Consider the following 21,693-nt stretch of genomic DNA (forward strand, 5'->3'; position numbering starts at 1 on the left):
TTTTTTTATAAAGTGTCTAGTAGTTGTGAAGTTTTTTTTTTAAATGTTCCCACTTATTTACAGTAGCAATGTGAAATTTGGCACATAAAACCAGATCCTTGCCCCTCCATCTAGCAGTGCAAAGCAGCCTGAAAACTGTCCCAATGAGTCACCCGGGCATTCCCCTGATGTAGGGAGCATTCTAGGGCAGTCCTAGAAGAAGGCAAGGTGACTGAGGCCACGACCATAGTGCTCCACTGATTCCTGGCTGATGGAAGGGTAGGCTGTAGACCAGGGGTGGGCAAGCTATGGCCTGGGGGCCGCATCCAGCCCTCCAGACATTTTAATCTGGCCCTCAAGCTCCCGCCGGGGAGCTGGGTTTGGGGCTTGCCACACTCTGGTGCTCCAGCCGGGGAGCGGGGTACGGGGCTTGCCCCATTCTCTGTGGCTCCCAGAAGTAGTGGCATGTCCTCCCTCTGGCTCCTTTGCGTAGGGGCAGCCAGGGAGCTCCGCACGCTGCCCCCGCCCCAAGCACCACCCCTGCAGCTCCCATTGGCCAGAAACCCGGTCAATGGGAGCTGCAGGGGCGGTGCCTGCGGATAGGGCAGCATGCAGAGCCGCCTTGCTGCGCCTCCACATAGGAGCCAGAGTGGGGACAGGCTGCTGCTTCTGGGAGCTGCTTGAGGTAAGTGCCGCCCAGAGCCTTCACCCCTGCCTTCCTCCTGCCCCCCAACCCTCTGCCCCAGCCCTGATCCCCCTCCTGCCCCCTCTGAACCTCTCAGTCCCAGCCCAGAGCACCCTCCTGCACCCTAAACCCCTCATCCCCAGCCCCACCCCAGAGCCCTCACCCCCTCCCTCACCCTAACCCCCAATTTCATGAGCATTCATGGCCCGCCATACAATTTCCATACCTAGATGTGGCCCTCGGGCCAAAAAGTTCGCCCACCCCTGCTGTAGACTATAGGCTACTCTTAAATATGCTGGGGACCAAAATTGCCTGAGGGTCAAGGAAATAGAAAAAGTGCTTAGAGTCACTTCCTTCCATTTATTTCCTCTTGTTCCTCCAAAAAGAATTGTATACTTTTATATAACACATCCTGTTTAATTTTAAAAAAGGAAAATTTTGTCAGTTAAAATATGGTTCCATTAAAATTAATTTAGTATATGATTTCTTATCTTTTGTACAAGAAGATACTGGTCCTAAACCAGTGATCAAATAAGAGACAACTAAGGTGAAAATAAAATTTAAAAATACTGAGTTGTGAAAGAGGTGACTTTGAGTGCTTCACTTCTTCAGGAATGTCAATATACTACCCTCAAGTAAGAAAAGCACTAGACAGCATTCTTAGGCATCTGGACAAAGAAGTTGGGAGACCAATGTGCATGACTAGTGTACAGATGTCAAATAAGGAACCTGAGGACATGATCACGTATGTAGCAAATTATAGTTTAATCATTCTTACTGTCATATCCTTGTAATTGATTTTTTGTACCTAAAAGTAATTCAGAGATCAATTTATTAATCCATTTAAATGTGTTTAGGTTTAATTTAATGCTAGGATACTTAAAATTTGTCCACAAAGGATATGATGATTGTACTGATTCATAGATTAATTATGAAGATTTGAGTTGAATGGCGCTTTGAAAACTTATGTGTATTTAATACTGAAAATCCCATAAAATAGGCTTCCCTGTGATTCTGTTTTGTGTAAATTGATTTTGTAGGGGGGAGAGAAAACCTAAGATTGATTTGTTCAGAACTTGTATTGCTGCTATCCCAAGACTGATTCCAGATGGCATGAGCAGGACTGACCTTATTGAATTACTAGCAAGGTAAGGAAAATTAAATCCTAGTTTTAATGAAGGTCCTAAAAAAACCAAAAAAAGCTTCAAGCAGTATTTCAGAAACCCAAGGCCAAAAACTATTGGAAATATATTATTAGATACTAATATTCCTTTTGCACAGAGTCTGATTTTTTTTTTTTTTTTTTTTTTACACTGTGACATGTATAGTTGTCAGCAGACCCAGAAAAGTAGCAGAGTAGATTCTAAAAGAGAGAATCTTGCACACAAGACCAGACTTATACTTTTTCATATATGGCCTCTCTTTAAAAGTTCATATTTTAGTTAATTTGCATTTTGTACAGGACTCTTCTTTCACTCATAGCTCCATCTTCTTTTGCTGACCATACTGTGAAGGCATTGTTGTTTGACATAATCAAATTTGCCAAATGTCAGCCAAAATTTTGAGGGAGATTTGGATTTTGTTTCTTCTATATTACTTTTTCTGACCCTTTCTTCTTAGTTCCCTCCAACCCTGTCCATATTCCTCTCATTATGATCTCCCTGTTCCTGCATGCAGAATGTGAGTGCTGCCCACCTTAACACACATGGCCCACTCCTCTCCTTCAGTCAGTGGAATTATCAGCATTTGCAACTCTGTTAGAGCACACAAAGTCAGGAAAGGGAGCTGAGCTATGAGCCGAAGAATTTTCATGTATTAACATGAAATAAAATAAATCCCTCTAATGCTTTCCTTCCATGTTTTATGAAGAAAGGGGAGAAGAACAAGTTAGTTGAAATGGCCTGAGCAAGTAGTATTGGACAGGTGGAACTAGCAGGAGATTTAGGGGCAGAAGAGCGGGAAGGACAGTGTCTGGTGGGAACCAGTAGAGTTTTAAACATGGGTCACGTCTGCTTTAATGGCAGGACTACAGTATAGTCTATGGCTGATGTTTGTTCCTGTGGTTTTGGAGTCAAATAGGAACAGAAGATGGTGTTGTGAGACAGTAAAAACTTTTAAAAACACAAGTATTTTTTCTAATGATCAAATATGTCATTAAAATAACCATATCATAGATGTATGGATGTATTTGATAGTATGTTTGATAAGTGCCTCCTAGTCTAAAAAGCTGAGCCATATTTTCAAAAGTGCATACTAAATTGTACACTTGTTTTTGCACATGCCTGAGATGAGCTCCGGTTTGCACATAAACATAGCTATTTATTTAGAGTTCAGTCTATGGGGGGGGAAAGCACTCCATACCAAAGGATGTCCATCCAGAACTTCAAAATATTTGCAGACGTTCTTCAGGTATGTGCAAAACTGCATACCTGAAAGTATGGCCCATTCTCTTCAAATTATTTGATTACCCTCTTAATTAGTTAAAGCCTATTGCTTTGAACTGCTGTAGCAGTACAGCCTGCTGTTAATAATCCAGTTGTAGCTTCAAATGGATTTAGAACTAATGGTTCAGGTACGAGTCATATCTCCAGGCTGGGAGCATAGCTAGCTCAGCCTTCCAGCACATAGATGCTTCATGTTGTATAGTCAACGATATAAATTGACTTCACTTTATAACTGGTAAAAGGCCTTTGTCCAGGTGAGAATGTGAGGATTTGAAGGGATGGTGAAGTTTTTTAACAATGTTGTACATTCTCTTAACAGGCTGACAATTCACATGGATGAAGAACTCCGTGCCCTCGCTTTCAATACTCTACAGGCATTAATGCTTGATTTTCCGGACTGGCGGGAAGATGTTCTTTCAGGATTTGTTTATTTTATTGTGCGTGAAGTGACTGATGTCCATCCAACCCTTCTTGACAGTGCAGTAAAGATGTTAGTGCAGCTAATAAATCAATGGAAACAAGCAGCCCAAATGCACAATAAAACCCAAGATTCTCAGGTATTGTAATGCTGCATGAAATTCTTACATTACCAATTCCATGTAACTGAACAAATTTTCCTGTGAAATTAAAACACTTTTTCTCTCTTAAAATTAGTTTTTAGCAATTTGCTTTCCTCATCTGATTCATAGCTTTTTTTTTTTATTATAATCTATGCTGTCATAGGGCAGCCCCTGCTGTGGCTCGCTTACCTCAATAGAATACCGCTCCTTAAGCCTGGTTTATTACAAAATGTGCAGATAGTCCAAACTAGAAGTCCTAAAACTGCCCATTTATCACCCCAGTGGAAGTATTTAAATTCCTAAGACAGCTCGCCTGTTGACGTAATGTGTCACATTCCAGCATTTTCCACCACATGCAGACTCTTTCTTGGTTCCCTTCTGTACCTCTGCCTGGTCTGCCACCCCATCCCTTCCAGCTGGTGTGCAACCCTGCTCTTCCCAGAGGGAATGCCCACGGCCCCTCTGCTGGGAGATCATCCTTACCAGGAGAGCATCCCTCACTCTCCATGGTCCTTTCATTATTCCCCTGGGTTCATCTGTCTGGCCTGAGAGATATCAGTGGGTATGCTCCTCCATTGCTCCCCTGCCTTAAGTCTGCTCTGGCCTTCTGGCTTAGACATCAGCAGGCGAGGCTCTGCTTCTCCCTGGTCTTAGCCCTCTGTATGGCCATGGCTCTCTGGCTTGGGTAGGTCAGCCAGCAAGACACTCTTGGTGCTCTCTTGTCTTCAGCCTGTTCATAGGAACCAACTGCAGCTTCCTCCTAAAACCTTCCACAGTCCCTCTGACTCCCACACAACTCTTACCTGCCCTTTCCTGACTCTCACTCAAGTAGTTCTGACTCACAAGGTCTCTGTTGGTTCTCTTACCTGTGCCCAGGTGCCCTCTTGTCAATCCAGTTGGGTAGAGCTGGTGCACTGGCCCTGCTCTCTCTTAGAGTGCCAGTGTCACCCTGGAATATGCTTATTCTGTTTATGTTATAGAGATATATTTTTGTATATACACGTGTATCCTTGTATTTGTTGCTGAATTTTGTGTTTATTTTAAAATAATTATGAAGAAAAAGGCAGTGGTAAAATAGTGCTCAGTGTTCCATACAAAGAAGTCATCTACTGCTTCTTTTTTATGTGAAGGTCTCAGGGTGTAATTGGAAATATAATTAATAGGAATGAATGAGCTGGTTTGAACTAGCAAGAATTTACCTTATCCTTCACTCAAAAGTTTTAAAGTGAACCAAATGCTTCTTGAAGAAAAGGAGTACTAACAAATTTATTTGAGCATAAGCTTTCGTGAGCTACAGCTCACTTGATCCGATCAAGTGAGCAGTAGCTCACGAAAGCTGATGCTCAAATAAATTTGTTAGTCTCTAAGGTGCCACAAGTATTCCTTTTCTTTTTGCGAATACAGACTAACACAGCTGCTACTCTGAAACCTGTCAAATGCTTCTTGTTGAGGTTGAAAAAGTTTGGTAAATTGTTTTAAAAAAAATTGCATGCCTCTCCACTGGTCTCAGCAGAAAGTGGAATTTTCAAAAGTGAACAGGAAAGGTTGTTCCTATGATATTTCTGTTTTGGCCGAAACCAGGAAATGCTAGAAATCTTGTGAGAGTCAATGTCATGAAATGTTTATCTCCTATCACTAATAATTGAACCGATATAGCTCAATAGTGTTTTCTTTGCTGTTAATTTAAATGACACCTGTATAATTTTTTTAAGCGTGGTGCCGCTAATGGAACTGCCCATACTCTTCCCCTGGAGAGGACCCTTTACTCCAACGTATTTCATATTGTGGAAGGCTTTGCATTGGTCATTCTTTGTAGCACAAGGCCTGCGACCAGAAGATTAGCTGTCAGCATTCTTCGAGAAATGCGGGCTTTGTTCACCCTTTTAGAAATTTCCAAGGTAAGAGCTAAGAGGTAGTCATATATAACTGTTCACTGAGAGGGTACTGCTTGGTGTCCTTTCTTGAACTTTGAGATTCTCATGCATTGTATTTGTCCTTTTTTAGGGTGATGATGAGCTGGCAATAGATGTGATGGACAGACTGAGTTCATCTATTCTTGAGAGTTTCATACATCTAACTGGGGCAGATCAGGTAGGAATATTTTGTGGAGAATATAAAATTATTCTGGAAATTAGTTTGGACTCAACTTAATCATGAGTATCTTCATCTAAATGTTGTTCTTCAAGTGATGGTCCCTATGTGTATTACATATGTGGGGTGTGGATGAGCACCATGTCCCTGAGTCTGAAAGTGTTTGTTGGCAGTGCCTGTTGACCCGCATATATGTAGGGCATCCCCTCATGCTCCCAGACGATGTATAATAAGTAGTGAAGGTCAGTGCCTCTCCAGTTCCCTCTTACCACTGCATGGCCTGAGTCAGAACCCCTGTTCCTTCGTGCTCTTAGTTTTTGCTAAGAGACTGGCTATTCTTCATTCAGAGTATATAGTTGTAAATTGCCGTAGTTGTTTTAGTGTAGATAGATAAGTTAGTGTAGTTATTTCCCCGTGTCGGGTCCCTCCCCTTCTGGGGTACTGTGCTCCGGATTTTGGGATTTAAAAACGGCATCTCTTGCCAGCACTCATTCTCTGTGAGCACCCAGCACCAGAGTTGCCTTTACTGCCTCAGCAAGGCACATATTGTGACTTTCTGCTCCATTTGCAAGTCCTTCCTGCCCGGAACCTGGGAAGCTTGAGAGCTCCACCTCCAGAAGAACTTGATTCTAGATCTTCAGGTGCTGAACACTTTTATCAGAAAGTCCAAGTTCTGCATAGTAATGCTGGCATTGAGTATTCCCTCCCTTCCCCAGGGAGCCTGGTTTGCGGCTTTCAGCATGAAGGATGTTTACTTCCATGTTGATATTCACCCAGCCCACTGCAAGTTTCTCTGTTTTTGGGATGGACACCAACACTACTAATTTTGGGTCATCCCGTTTGATGGATGGTACCTTAGTGTTATGCACCCTACCACCATCTGTTTCATGAAGGGTTTACTCAATGCCTTTCCACCAGTACTGAAGTGGGACCTTAATCTCGTTGTTTCTACCCTCATGAAGCCACCCTTATGCCACTGGCAACATGCTCCCTTTCCCACCTTTTGATGAAAATGATACTCCTGGTAGCCATTACTTCAGCCAGACAGGTCTGTGAACTAGCAGCTATGATGTGCCCCAGCAAGCTGGCTTCAAAAGCTGTGCTTCATGCACATGCTCCTTTTCTGTGAGCGACGAACACCCAGGTTGTCTGTATTGCTCCAGCTGCCGCTTGTTCCCATCTCGGACTTGAGAAGCTAAAGAACTTTGCCTCTGCAAACATCTGATGGAGGAGGCTATGCACACACATGCTCAATCGGATCCAGAACCAGTGGATCTGCTGGAGCAACACCTGTCACCACCGGTGAGCACTCCCCCGATCCCTGCTCGTGTGCCGGCGCCCACAGTACTGCCGCAACTGCCGAAGCCGCACCGTGAGCATGAGAAGTATGGGCATGGATATAAGGGCGGCTTCTTGACATGGACTGCCTGTAAACACAGCATTGGCTCCCAGGTTGGGTTAGAAGTTGCACGTCGACCCAGCTGCTTTGCCTCCTAAGAAGCCTTGCACGGAGCATAAGTCCAAGAAGTGCTCTGACCCGCCGGCACCACCTCCAGTCATGGCCACCAGTACACTGCCTTCACCTCTGGCACTGTTGATGCCTCCCGCCTCCCTCCCCCACAGAGACTCTCACGCATGATCCTGCGCACGCTGGGACCCCTGTCTCCAGTGATGCCCACAGCGAAACTGATGCGCCGTACACTAGCTCTCCTTAGTGCCCCGGCTCCCCGGTCATCTTGGGGTTCCCATCTTGGGTGGATGAACATCTCTTGCTTGCACAGCGCCCTGCTCCGCTCTGCCTCATACTGCCAGACCTGTCCTCGGAATCTGAATGGTCCTCTGAGCCAGCCCCTTTATTCTCCTCTGTGTGATCCTATAGCCTGGATTGTTGGCAACAACCGCCCTACCATCAACGTATGGCCCTTCTGCTGAGGCTGGTTCCACTAGCTCCGAAGCACGCTGATGCCCAGTGACCCATATACCAGCATATACCATATATAGAGGCAGTCTTTGCGCCCCCATCCCCGCATTGTCTACCAGCCCTATTCGCAACACCCACAGGAGCAGTCTCGTCATCGCCTGTGTGCCTAACAACCCTGTTACTCCGTCGCTGCCACCTCTGCTACCTCGGCCTTCTCGCAACATCCCTCAAAGCAGCCATTTTGGCTCTCCCCAAGACCCGCAAACCTTCCTCCACCTTTCCCACATTGCCCCAGGTCATCTTCCCCTGTTTTCCCGCAATTGGGGCAAGACTATTCCCAATTGATGGGTGCTGGACATTGTTCACAAGGGGTACCTGATAGAGTTCCTCTCATTCCCCCCCTTGTTGCCCATCTCATGGTGGTCATGGGGATCCTTCCCAATGTGATCTCCTCTGAGAGGAAGTGGACACCCTCCTCTGGAAGGGCACCATAGAATGCGTCCCGCAGTACTACTGTGGCTGTGGGTTCTACTCCCCTTAATTCCTTATGCCAAAGAACGGGGATGGCTGCCACCCCATTCTGGATCTCCAGTCCCTGAACAAATTCATACACAAATTCCGGTTCCGGATGGTCATGCTCCCTTTCAATATCCCATCCCTCCCCCAGGGGGTATGGTTCACGGCTTTCAGTATGAAGGATTCATACTTTCATATAGACATCCATCCAGCTCATCAAAAGTTCCTCTGTTTCACGATGGGACATTCTCACTGTCAGATGAGTCCTCCCCCGGGTCCTCCTCTTGAGTATCGCCACTGCCTCTCATGTGTTCACAAAGGTCTTCACTGTCATTGCGGCCCAAATGCTTTGTCTTGGCCACTCCATGTTTCCGTACCTGGATGACTGGCTCCTTGTTGTGCCATCCCACAACTGTTTCCTCTCTATGATCCAGATCCTCCTTGCTTGCGTGGGTATCTGCATCAATGAGGACAAGTAAATTCTCGTCCCTACCTGTATGCTAACCTTCCTCGGGGCATGCCTGGACTCTCTCACGGTCCAAGGTTTTCTCCCACAGATGGTTTTGCTGCCCTCATCTCCCTTATCACACAGCTGCATCGCAATCCACATATGTGTATTTGCCAGTGTCTCTTCCTCCTTGGCCACATGGCGGCCTGCACCTCTGTGACTCCATATGTCCATCTGCATATGCGTTGGCTCCGGTCAGTCTGCAAACTGCAGATGGATCACCTGGCAAGACAGTCCTGCTCCCGCCCTCCGTCCTGGCTTCCCTCACGTGGTGGACCAACCCATGCAAAGTCCTGGCCAGCATCCCATTTACCCCTCCCACTCCCTGCATCACTGTCACCACAGATGCCTCGCTCATCGGGTGGAGTGCTCATTTGGAAGGCCATGCAGCTCAGGGCCATACAATCCAGAGAAGCTCAGATGCAGCTCAAATTCTGGAATTGCAGGCTACCCGCCTTGCCTTTCGGGCATTCCTGCCCCGATCAGATTCTGGCATGTTCAACTGCTACCCAACAACATGATGACAGTTGTGTATATCAACAGGAAGGATGGTGCCAGGTCCCCCTCCCTCTGCACAGAGGCCATTCACCTCTGGAAATGGTGGCTCAGGTATGGAGTCACCATCCATGCCATGAATCTCCCGGGTAACAGCAACTCCCTGGCAGACACATTCAGCAGGTCCTTCTACACCAGTCATAAGCAGGAGCCATAGGCGCCGACTCCATGGGTGCTCCAGGGCTGGAGCACCACGGGGAATAATTGGTGGGTGCTCTGCACCCACCGGCAGCTCCCAACCCCCGCTCACTTCCGCTCTGCCGCCTCCCCTGAGCGTGCCGCGTCCCCATTTCTCCTCCCAGTGCTTGCAGCCGCGAAACAGCTGTTTCATGGCGGCAAGTGCTGGGAGGGAGGGGGGGAGGAGGGGGAACGTGGCTCACTCTAGGAAGAGGCAGGGTTGGGGCAGGGATTTGGGGAAGGGGTTGGAATGGGAATGGGGCAGAGGCTAGACAGGGCGGGGCAGGGTGGGGGTGGGGCGGGGGCGAGCACCCACTGGCGCTGGGAAAAGTTGGCGCCTATGGCAGGAGCTACACAACCCCATGCTCTGTTCGGTCTTTTGGCAGTGGGGCATGCTGCACTGGGACCTCTTCATGACCACTGCAAACCACAAGCTTCCTCTCTTCTGCTCCAGAGGAGTCCTCAGGCTGTGTTCCCAGGGCAATGCACTTTTTCTGCCCTCGACCACCAAATTCCCTTATACTTTCCCGCCCATCCCCTGCTGCTGCAAATCCTGCAGAAGGTGCAGCAAGATTGAGTGTGGCTCATCCTCATAGCCCCCTTTTGCTTCCACCAATATTAGTTCACCAATCTCTTCCACTTCTCTGCCTGCCCCCCGATCCAGTTCCTCACCTCCCAGACCTCCGCACACAGTCACATGTCTATCTGCAGCACCCTAATCCATGCCTGCTCCACTTGACAGCTTGATATTTTAATGGGGCTCATGTGTAGACAAGGCATGCTCCATGTGAGTATGCGACGTCCTCATGTGCTGCAGACGACCATCTGCCAGGGTCTGCTATCAAGCAAAATGGCGGCGCTTCACCACTTGGGCACGCTGCCAACACTAACCTCTGGACTCCATCTCCATTTCATCTCCATCTCTTCAATTACCTTCTCCATTTTAGGCGGTCAGGCCTTGCCCACTCCTCCGTCTGCGTCCATCTGTCAGCGCTCAGCCCCTTCCTCCCTCCTGTGGATGGGTTCTTCACCTTCACTCCACCCGACCACTGCCTCCTTTCTCTGCAATCTACTTGATGTCTTTCCATCAGTGCAGAAGCCAACTCCCTCTTGGGACCTCAGTCTTGTCCTTGCCCTCACCAGGCTGTCCTTTGAATCCTTCACAACCTGATCTCTTGCCCACTTCTCTCTAAAGGTGATCTTGATGGTCATCACATTGGCAAGTCGGGTTAGTGAGCTGGCGGCCAGGATGACTGACGCCCCTTTATCGTCTTCAACAAAGATAAAGTCCCCCTGCAACTGCACCCCAAGTTTCTTGCCAAGGTGGCAGTTCCGTTTCACCTCAAAGGATCTGTCCATCTTTCAATATTCTACCCCAAACTGCACACCTCTCCTAGGGTGCGCATGTTGCATTCTCACAATGTCCACTATGCACTGGCCTTTTATCTCCAACACACCTGCGCCTTCCAGGCCTTGCCCAAACTATTTCTCGCCATTGTTGAGTGCTGTTGGGAGCACACCCTCTCCTCATAATGCCTCTCTAAATGGATCTCCCATTGCATCGAGGAATGCTACGCCCTCTCTCATGTTCCTTCACCCCCTGGAGTAAAACCCACTTCACATTGGTGCATACCACTTCATTGGTTTTCCTTACAGATGTTCCATGCAGGACATTTGTAGGGCAGCCATGTGTCTTCTGTCCATATCTTTACGTTCACTACGCCATCACCCCACCAGTGGCAGCAGATGCGGCAGTTGGCCATGCCGTCCTGCAGACTGAGACTTCCTGCAAGTCTTCACACCCACCTCCGCACTGAGCACTGCTCGCTCTGCACCCATGTCTGGAATCCATATATGGACCATCACTCATAGAAGAAAAGGGGGTTACTTACTGTAACTGGAGGTTCTTGGAGATGCGTGGTACCTATTTGGATTCCAATACCCGCCCTCCATCTCCTCTGCTGTGGGCTCTCTTGCTTGCTGGCAAGAGGGACCTGGAGCAGCGTCGACCCGCACAGCCTCTTAAAGCCTCAGGTACACCACACAGGTGACGCATGTGCAGGTCAACGAACACTACTAGAAACAGCTCTGGTGTAGTGTGCACATGCACACCCACGTCTGGAATCCAAATGTGCTTATCTTTATGTTCCGTGGTAAAAAAACTCTGCTTTCTTTTTGTGCAAGATATATCCCCTATAAACAAACAATACAGTTTGTGTAGGTGTCTGAAAAAGTAAAAAGTCTCAGATTAGTTCCCTTTTCTTTGCGAGATGTTGTCTGCTCTTCTGGCACTGTTGGGGAATCCTCTGATCCCCTTCTACGAAGGGAATGTAATAGATTTCTGTTTCATTTAAAAATGATTTATCAAAGATAGATTTCTCTGCTCTTCAGTTTAGAAGCTTCTGGTGTGTGACTTGGAGATCACTACTAAAGATTTCAGAATTTAATATTGTCCAAAAAAAGTAGGTCATTAATGAGCCAAAGGCTGAATATAAAACTGGATCGCGTCTAATGGCCAATTCCTTTTCTTCGGAGAAAGAGAAAACAGCTTAGCTATGTATTGGTGCCCTCTAGCAGCTTTTTTGTAAGACAAAATTAATAATAATTAAGGCTAAGTTTTTGTCACAGATACTTCTAGTAAAAATCAAGGACAGGTCACGGGCAATAATGAAAAATTCACAGAAGCCCATCACCTGTCCTTCATTTTTACTAAAAATAGCCATGACAAAATGGGTAGTCTGGGCAGCTAGCAGGGGGGAGGAAGCTTACAGGGTCCCCCTACACTGGTGGCTCCAAGCTGCAGGGGTCCCCCCTGCCTCCGGCGGTGGCTCGGAGCTTTGGGGATCCTCCCAGACGTGGCTGGGAGCTGCCAGGGTCCCTTTTGCCACTTGTAGCGGTGGGGATTCTCCCTACTCCCCGCCATGGCTGGGAGCTCCGGGGATCCCCCCTGCCCCTCGTGGCGGCCGGGAGTGGCGGGGGTCCCCCTGGCTGCCCATGGCAGCTGGGAGCGGCAGATCCCCCTGTCCTCTATGGTGGCTGGGAGCTGCAGGGGTACCCCCCAACTCCCTGCCTCCACAGGTAGCTGAGGGCCCTGCAGCTCCCAGCTGGTGCTGGCAGAAGTCATGGAGGTCTTTGGAAATCACGGATTCCGTGATTACCATGACTGAATTGCAGCCTTAATAATCTATCAGTCTACTCACTGTGTGTGCTCATTTTATGACTTAAAGCTTTTTTAGACATTCAGTTATACAAATAAAAAAACGGATACGTATATTAAATGTTTGTTTATTCTGTTTATGTACACAGACTACTTTACTGTATTGCCGCAGTTCAATAGATTTACAAACATTAGCTGACTGGAGCTCCTCCCCAATCAGCCACCAGTTTGATGTGGTGAGTCCATCACATATATGGATATTTGCACATGTGACCCAGGGCCAAGATCCATGGATTGTAAGCCTCTCCAGTTTTATGAAACAGGAAAATCTTCCAAAACACTGCCCAACAGCTGTAAGCTATGCTTGGATGTTTGCTTACACAAGACTCCAACTGTTGTCTCCACAGGTTGACATTAAGTAAGTTCACTTCTTAAGTTAATTGAATATACCACAGTATATTAAACCTCTTTTTTAACATTTATTGAAATTACAATACCCATTAAATGTCAATATTATGTAAATATACAGCACTATTATTTCCTATGGTTTAATCTTGCTTTAATATTAACAACAGAAAATTAACTAAAATGATTGGGTTTAGAGGAGAAATAGTATGCTATAAAGATTAATTCATGCCTTTTGACTATATTGTACTTTAGCAGTGATGTATATTAGCAATAATGCATATTTTTATAGTTCAATTTGCTGTATTGCACCAGCCTTCACTAATTAAATCAGAGTAGAGAATACAATGTTAAGGATCACACGTAAGGGCATATACACAGTTTAAAAAATAAAATTCAGCGGAGAATAAAATGAAGTGTGTAAATTGCATTTTCTAAATTTGTGTTATTTTTCCACCTATTTTTTTCTTTTTATAGCAGCCCTATCAATGCCAAGAAAGTAAATACTACTACAAGTAGTGATTCATATATTGGGCTCTGGAGAAATTACCTGATTCTTTGCTGCAGTGCAGCAACTTCCACATCCTCTTCCACATCTGCAGGTTCTGTGAGATGTTCCCCTCCTGAGACGCTGGCGTCTACTCCTGACAGTGGTTATAGCATTGATTCAAAAGTAGGTTCTTCCGACATTTTCTGAGTGGCTCTGAATATTTCAGTAACATAAAAATGTTTAAGACTTACAGCACATCCCCTATTTCAAAATGCTTTTCTGATTGTATGAAAAAACATTGTTATGCTACTACCACCTTGCTTTTGTCAAACAAAAAACAATGAAATGGGACATATCAGCAAATTATACCTATTTTTTTCTGCTTAACCTCCCTTAATCTGAAGCTAAATCTTGCCAAAATTGTCAAGGCATAAAATCTGCTCTGATGATGATGGAAAAAAAATTGCCAAGCATAAAGTCTGCTCTGATGATGATGAAAAAAGTTGATATTTTATTTATCTTTAAAGAGTTATGTCTTCAAGCAAATGGGCAGGTAGAATTCTGCAGTTTTAGGCTAATAAACTAATCTCATTCCAGTGATTGAATCAATCTACTTTTCAGGATTTTGACACTTTTCAGTGTTTTCCCCAACCAGAGACGCCCGTCATCTTTTTGCTTTGTTTTGCATCAGATATGGATCTTTTTGTTCTTAAAAGTTTTTCAACGTGGTGGCTTCCCCTAAAGAGAAGAGGAAGGCAGTTTTTGGACCGTAGAGCACATTTCTTCCCTGACAGGGAGCTTCTTATTTTGTTCCTTCTGTTACCAGGACCTATTCCGTAGTTGGGAGGAGGGCACCCATTGACAGGAACTTAAAGTTCTTTGAGACTCCACATGGAGCCAGAGCATAGGTCCCCAGAAGGTTTACCTTCTTCCTCTAAAAATGGCAAATACACTAAAACATCCAAGGCCCTCTTAATCCAAGGAGTTTGCCTTGCAGGATTGGGAATTTCTCATCATAGAAGTTTAAGGTACTTTACTTAACCCAATATAAAAATGTGAATTGGATAGTCAGCAAAACTCCCATAGTGCGTTTTCCCTCCTAAGGGAAAAGGTAGAAAAACATGCTCTTTACCTGTAATGACTTGGAGAACATTAGGTAAGAGCCCTGAATACAGCTGCATTACAGACCAGCTATTCCCTATCCACAGGCTGTGTAGGTTGTCAAAGGAATTATTTGACTGCTGGTGGCCTCTGCCATAACCTGAGTTGTTAAAAAGAAATCCATTAAAATGGATGGACAGAGGCTGTAAAAATTCCATTTAAAAAAATGCTAGAGTACAGTTTTGAGAAAGATTGACTTGTTAACTAAGTTTATTTCATCTGGTACTTTGTATTGAGAGCTCAGTACCTGGCTGGCAGATCTGAAGAAGGCTCTCTCTAAAAGTTTCTGAATCACCAGGAAAAAACTGGAAATCGTAATGCTAGCCTCTAATTTTCTTTAATGCTTGAACGTTCTCTTCAACTTTCTTTACCACTAACATAGTGAACAGAAGAGACTTGTGGTTTGCTATAGAAATTTCAATTGGTATCTGTGGTGAGTAGGTTGCTATAGGGCAGTGGTCACCAACTTGTCGATCACGATCAACTGGTTGATCCTAGAGGATCTCCCAGTCGATCGCAAACTCTGGTGGTGTGGTGGGGCTGCTGCTAAGGCAGGCTCCCTGCGTGCCCGGCCCCATGCTGCTCCCGGAAACAGCCACGTGGCCCATTGGGCAGGGGTCTTCCTCCATGCTCTGCTCCTGCCTGCAAGCACTGCCTCTGCAGCTCCCATTGGTCGGAAACGGGGAGCTGTGGCGAATAGGAGCTGCGGGGGTGGTGCTTACAGAGAGGGGCAGCGCGTGGAGCCATGTGCCTCCCACACCCTCCCGGAGCTGCAGGGACAAGTTGGCCCCTTCCGGGAGTAGTGTGGAGCCGGGGTAGGGGAGCCTGCCTTAGTGACAGCCATGCTGCGCTGCTGACTGGGAGTCGCCGGAGGTAAGTGCTCCTCAGCAGGAGGCCGCACCCCAGCCCTGAGCCCCCTCCTGCACCCCAGGCCCCAGCCCTGACCCCCCCCCCCCCCCCAGAGCCAGCATCCTGTACCTCCTCCTGCACCCAAACTCCCTCTCAGAGCCCGCACCCTGCACCCCAACACTCTGATCCAGCCCAGAGCCCCCTCCTGCACCCAAAGTCCCTCCCAGAGCTTGCTGAAAAGTCTTATGCTGATGTATCCCTCAGTCAGGAGACCTCCGCTTCCTTGGGATCTAACATTGTTCTGATGGGTTTGATGGGGCCACCTCTTGAGCCCTAAGAAACATATTCCTTCTTTCATCTATTCAACTTTCTAGTATCAATAACATATGCTGGAAGGGTGGCAGAAAAACAAGCTCTCATGATAAGACCTCAGTACACTATATTTTTTAAAGGCAGAATGACTTTGAGATTTTATCTGCCATTATTACCAAAGATAGTCTCTGACTGACTTTCATCTCTATCAACTAATTTATCTGTCTGTAGTCTTTCTCAATCCACATTCAACAAAGGAGGAGCTAGCTTTACACCTCACATTTACTTAGGGCGCTCTCCGTCTACCTTGACAGGACTAAGCTAGTTAGGGTGTCCCCTAGATTGTTTATAGCTTATCTCAAGATAGGATGAAAGGTCAGGCTATATAAAGCAGAGATTTTTTAATTGGATTTCTATGTGCATTAAGTTATGCTATGAAATAGCCAAGTTAGACCCACCATTGAGGATTACTGTCCACAGTGTGAGAGTTCAAGCAGCTTCTACAACCTTCTTGAGAAATGTTTCAATAATAGAGATACGTAGAGCATTTACCCAACAGTGGTCGACAGAGACAGCATCAAGATCTGATGCCCACATTGGGAAGGCTGTCTTGCAATTACCGTTCAGGTAGACTCTTGAACTCACCTACAGTGATCTAGGTCACTGCTTGTGAGTCACCGACAGTGGAATTTATATGGAAACACACTTGGAAAAGAAGAAATGGTTACTTACCTTGTACTAATGGTGGTTCTTCAAGATGTGTTGTCAATGTATATTGTATAGTCCGCCCTTCTTGCTCACTACTGATGTGCCTGGTGCCTCACAAAGCAAATAGGCATATTTCCCTGCAACAAAGAGTTTATAACCTAGAACCTAGATATGATACAGCCAGTGAGAAAAAGAATAAACATGATGGGGACAGGAAGGGAAAAGGAAAGTTACATAAAAAAGATTATGCTCTGAAGTGGTTACTGCATGTCCTCTTTGTTGTGAATAAAATCTTTATATTTGATAATAATGAAAATTAATAACTTAATTTTTTATAGACTTTACAGTTGAAGTGAGAGCGATGCTTGCTGGGAGTATTCAGAATAGTGAGACACCTAACTATCACCTGTCTTTAGTGTGAAGAAGCCTTGTCTGTGCTTGCTGTGGGTCAGTTCCCCAATACCTCCAGCCTTTGGCCACACAAGCACTGCCTTCTAGGTGTCCTCAGGCCCCACTTTCTTTTTACAGGTGTACACTCCAACCCCAAGTCCTATGGACATCCCCCTGGAGTGTCCAGCTTCTGTTTCACTGGCACGCACAGAATTCACAGATTCAGTACTCCCAAAGGAATAGTACATGCCAGTTTACCAGTTTTACCTCAGGATCACCGCTCCGCTAAACACACAGCATTTTGATATGTTTATAGTGAAAATAAGGAGTTTATTTAACCAAAAAAAAGAGAGATTCAGGTAATAGCAAGTAGATGGAAGTATTAAATAAAGGGTTACATATAAAATAAGATCATAACATGCATTCTAGAACCTAGTATTACTTACCAGCATTTTTCAGCCAGCTATACTGTGATGCCATTTTCACAAAACAAGCCACACTCTCAGCTGGTCTCCTCAGTACAGGATGCAGACCGGCTCTGTACCTACAGTTATAATCCAAAAATCACTTGTAAATAGGACTCCCTCCTGCTGGTTTATTTCTTCCTGTAAATTTCCTCATTGGAAGATTTCACAATCCCTTGGTTAGCATTTGACTCGACTGTAAATGGGTCTCCGTTGTGAACCATACAATACGCAGTTTACTTGTAGACAGACACATAAACGTTTCATGCCTGAAAGAAACATGCTTCTCACCTTATGGTGACCAGCCCCATATCACAGACCTTAAGAACATAATTTTCAGTATCTATACATAGCTCCTTACCTATTATCTTTACATGACATTTCACAATGATTATGAGGGCTGACGTGACATGGGCTTTCAGTAGAGACTTTACATGACACACTTTGGTGATCTAGTATATAAATACCAAACACCCGGGAATCTCTGTAATCCTTATGCATCCTGGGTCCTCTGTCAGATGGCACCAAGAGATTTCTGTGTCACAGTGAGTTTTTAGGAGGGATTTGAATGAGGGAAAGGTATCAGCTTGACAGGTTTTTGAGGTGCTCTCCAGGCGAAAGGTACAGCCTGGAAGAAGATAATGTCAATATTATGGAGGTCACTGAAACCTGTGCACTTGGTCTGGAGCCCTATGCAATATGAGATATCCTGTATTCCAAAGAAGTAGAGGAGACGTTTGTTTCTATGCTAATCCCCTCAAGAAAGAAGCCCTGATATAAAACCAGAAGTATCAGTCTACAAATGGAAATGAGATTTGTACAAGTGAGGGAAGGACAAAACATCCTAATAAAGATATGAAAATATGATGCAGAGAGACTGTTGTTACTGGTTTAGAGCAAAAGTTTCCCTTTCATAATAACTATTTCAAGTAACTTCTCAGTTTGGAAATAATTTAAAATAAAATTAAACTTTTTTTAATGCTACCAGCTGGATACTATATAACTACTTTCTAGAAAAAAATATTCTGTTTTCTCCTTCAGATTATTGGCAGTCCGTCCCCTTCATCCTTGTTTAAGCACATAGTTCCAATGATGCGCTCTGAGAGCATGGAAATTACAGAATCCCTTGTGCTGGGACTTGGCAGGACCAATCCAGGAGCTTTTAGGTAATTTTTATGCTCTAACCATTTTATTGCTAATTGATCATGAAATTGTTCTGAACTCTGATTTCAGTTTAACTTTTAAAAACCACACACAAAGAAATATCCAACAGGCTTGAAAACTCCAATGAATAGATCCTGTTTGTTAGCAATTAGACATGTGACAAAGGTTGCTAGATATTGAAATAATAGATACACAGACTGCACTTGAAGCCCAAATCACACTAGCTCTCAAGGTCAGTCAGTAGTTGTTGCTGTAGTTTTGGGTTAGAACAGTTCATCTCAGTTACATAGTCCTACACTCACTGTGCCTCCTGTGATATTTGACGTTTGTTTTTTATATTTAAATAACAATAAAAACCATCAATACAAAAAGCACTCAGCACCCTAACTGTTAATTAAATTTACATTCATAAATTATGAGCCTCCAGCAGCAAAAAATACTCATAGAGAATTGACTAAGCCAATAAATCAAAGCAGCAAAACGGGCCCTCCTTCGACTGATGCTCCTCTATACGTATTTTACTCGATGTGTGTATCTGCTCCATGCACCTGAGGCTGGAAGATTTTTTACTAGGAGCATCCTTTTGTCTGCACCTGCACCTTTGTGCTCCAAACTGAAGGCATAAGGAGTGGTGTGGACTGACCACCTCTTCAGTTCCTTTCTACTGTTCGTGCTCTGAGACAGAATTCTTCCAACGTCTGCAGCTTTGCTAGCATTCCTGCTTCCAGTTCAGGTTTGTTGTAAATAGTTCTCCTTTGTCTTATAGTTAATTTAGTTTTACTCTTTGTCAGTCAGTCAGTCTTAGCAGAGGTCTGGAGGTTCCTGGGATATGTAGCATGCCCAAGATCCTTGGCATTAAGTCGTGCATGGCCTGTCCCTGGTCTTCCTGGTTAGTAAGTTCCACAATACTTGTTTATGTTGGTTTTGGGAGTCACATATTCCCTCTAGGTGCAATATTTGTCATGCCTTTCTCTCTCAGACTTGACATTTGAGTATTCTCGCTCTGAATATTCTTGATGTAGTCCTCTTTGAGGCCCCAGTCCAGCAACCCTGAGCTATCAGACCCCCCCGTACATTGGCTGGAGGCATTAAGATGTGCCCTTCTGAGTACACTACTTCCTGACTCTGGATCATTGGAGGTCAGAACTGAAGACCCCAGCAGACAGCGCAGATGGAAGGAGAGTGTGAGCAAACACTTGCATAAAAAACAAGCAAAAAACAGCTCCCAAGTCCTCATCTAAGAAGAGGACTTAATCCCCTACATTCAGATGTGGTGAGACTCCATGCTCTGGTACAGGTGTGTCAGGAGCAGACAGGGAGCATGAATCTGCACTGTTAGCACTGAGAGCCAAGAGTGCTCTGAAGTGAGTGGCCCCAGCAAGATGAGGAAGGCAATGACTGCTGATTATACCAACAATACCATCTCATGGTAAAAGGAGGATTCTGCAGTATCAGCTCCCCCAATCTAACCTAAATAGACACCATCGGATCCACCAAGAAGCAGAAGCCCTTCCCATTCCCTATCTTCTAAAGCTGGGTACTACATCCTATATGACCCGGACATCACTGATATCGTCATAACCAGTGATCACGAGAGACATAACCACTCCTTTGGTGCAGCATTCACTGATACTGTCAACCAGCTAAGACTCTACCACAGGGTTCTCAACCTTTTTCTTTTTGAGTGCTGCACGCGCCCCCCCCCCCCCCCATGCTGTAAAATCTCCATGGCCCACGTGTGCCACAACAACTGTTTTTTCTGCATATAAAAGCCAGGTCCAGGATTAGGGGTTAGCAAGCAGGGCAGTTGCTCGGGGCCCCACACCACAGGGGGCCCCATGAAGCTAAGTTGCTCAGGCTTTGGCTTCAGCCCTGGGTGGTGGAGCTTGGAGCCCTGGGGCTGAAGTCTTTCTGCTTTCAGCTTTCTGCCCTGGGTCCCAGCAAGTCTAATGCCAGCCCTCTTGGCAGACCCCCTGAAACCTACTTATGGCCCCCCAGGCGGCCCCGGACCCTTATTGAGAACCACTGCTCTACCAGGCATCCAGTACCATTAGCTCCAATTATGGTATATGAGGATACACATTCCTTGGATGAACTCCAGATAAAGACTCTGACTCCCTTGTCTGCACTGAGGCACAAGAGTAGCCCATATAGGGGTTTTAGGTTCTGCAGGACTCCTCCCTCCTTCCTTCCACATGACATATCTAGTGCAGGACAATTGGTAAACTCTCCATGGAGCCACATCCTTTCTTCTCTACTTGTCCTATTAGGATTCCTGGACCTATATTTGAGACCCCTGAGTTCAGGGGATCAGAGCAGGAGTTCAGAGAGAGATTGCCTCATAGAGATAAACCATAGTTATCTCAGGAGCAATATGAAGAAGAGGAGCAATAGGAATAAACAATCACTTTGTGGCACTGTCCTCATCTCCTGAGGAGGCAGTTGCACCAGCCTCACCATCACCACCAGAGTGGATTGTGGATGCACTCCAGTCCCTCTAGAGGAAGGATTGTGGATGGATTCTGAGAAGAATTGTGGTTGCACTCCAGTCCCTCTAGAGGAAATCCAGGACACCACTCACAATTTGCTAGATATCATCCAGACTGCTGGCACTAGCACAGTGGCACTTCTTATCAATGACGCTATATTTAGAGCCAGCTAAGATGGTCTGGCATACACCAGCCACTTGCACCCCCTACTCTGTAGAAGACAAAGAAACATTTTGTACCATCTAAGTGGTAAACTAAGGGCATCTAAGCGAACAGAACCATTAGGAAAGAGATAGATAATACAGAAAATATTATACCACTATATAAATCCATAGTACTTCATGGTATGCCCACACCTTGAATACTGAGTTTAGTTCCGGTCACCCCATCTCAAAAAAGATGTTTTAGAATTGGAAAAGGTACAGAGAATGAAGAAGAGGAGCAATAGGAATAAACAAGCACTTTGTGGCACTTTGTTTCGTATCCTAATGAATGATTAGGATATGAAACAACTTCTATACGAGGAGGATTAAAAAGACTTGGACTTTTCAGCTTACAAAAGAGATGATTAAGGGGGGATATTATAAAAGTCTCTAAAATTGTGAATGGTGTGGAGAAAGTGAATTAAGGAAGTGTTATTTATGCCTTTACATAATACAAGAACCAGA

General features: G+C 45.4%; 1 protein-coding gene across 16 annotated transcripts in view; it reads left to right on the forward strand.

Annotated features, from left to right (window-relative positions):
* FRYL (FRY like transcription coactivator) overlaps nucleotides 1–21,693 on the forward strand; it is a 387,869-nt gene that overhangs the window by 213,924 nt on the left and 152,252 nt on the right. For all 16 annotated transcript variants that reach the window (XM_037897819.2, XM_037897820.2, XM_037897812.2 and 13 more), the window contains 8 exons: nucleotides 1,277–1,409; nucleotides 1,705–1,812; nucleotides 3,428–3,665; nucleotides 5,381–5,566; nucleotides 5,673–5,759; nucleotides 12,743–13,011; nucleotides 13,476–13,671; nucleotides 18,414–18,538. In XM_037897819.2, coding sequence (XP_037753747.1) covers nucleotides 1,277–1,409; nucleotides 1,705–1,812; nucleotides 3,428–3,665; nucleotides 5,381–5,566; nucleotides 5,673–5,759; nucleotides 12,743–13,011; nucleotides 13,476–13,671; nucleotides 18,414–18,538 — 1,342 coding nt within the window. The remainder of the gene's footprint in view (nucleotides 1–1,276; nucleotides 1,410–1,704; nucleotides 1,813–3,427; nucleotides 3,666–5,380; nucleotides 5,567–5,672; nucleotides 5,760–12,742; nucleotides 13,012–13,475; nucleotides 13,672–18,413; nucleotides 18,539–21,693) is intronic.

Source organism: Chelonia mydas, chromosome 4 (genome assembly GCF_015237465.2).
Source record: "Chelonia mydas isolate rCheMyd1 chromosome 4, rCheMyd1.pri.v2, whole genome shotgun sequence".
NCBI classification, from domain to species: Eukaryota; Metazoa; Chordata; order Testudines; family Cheloniidae; genus Chelonia; species Chelonia mydas.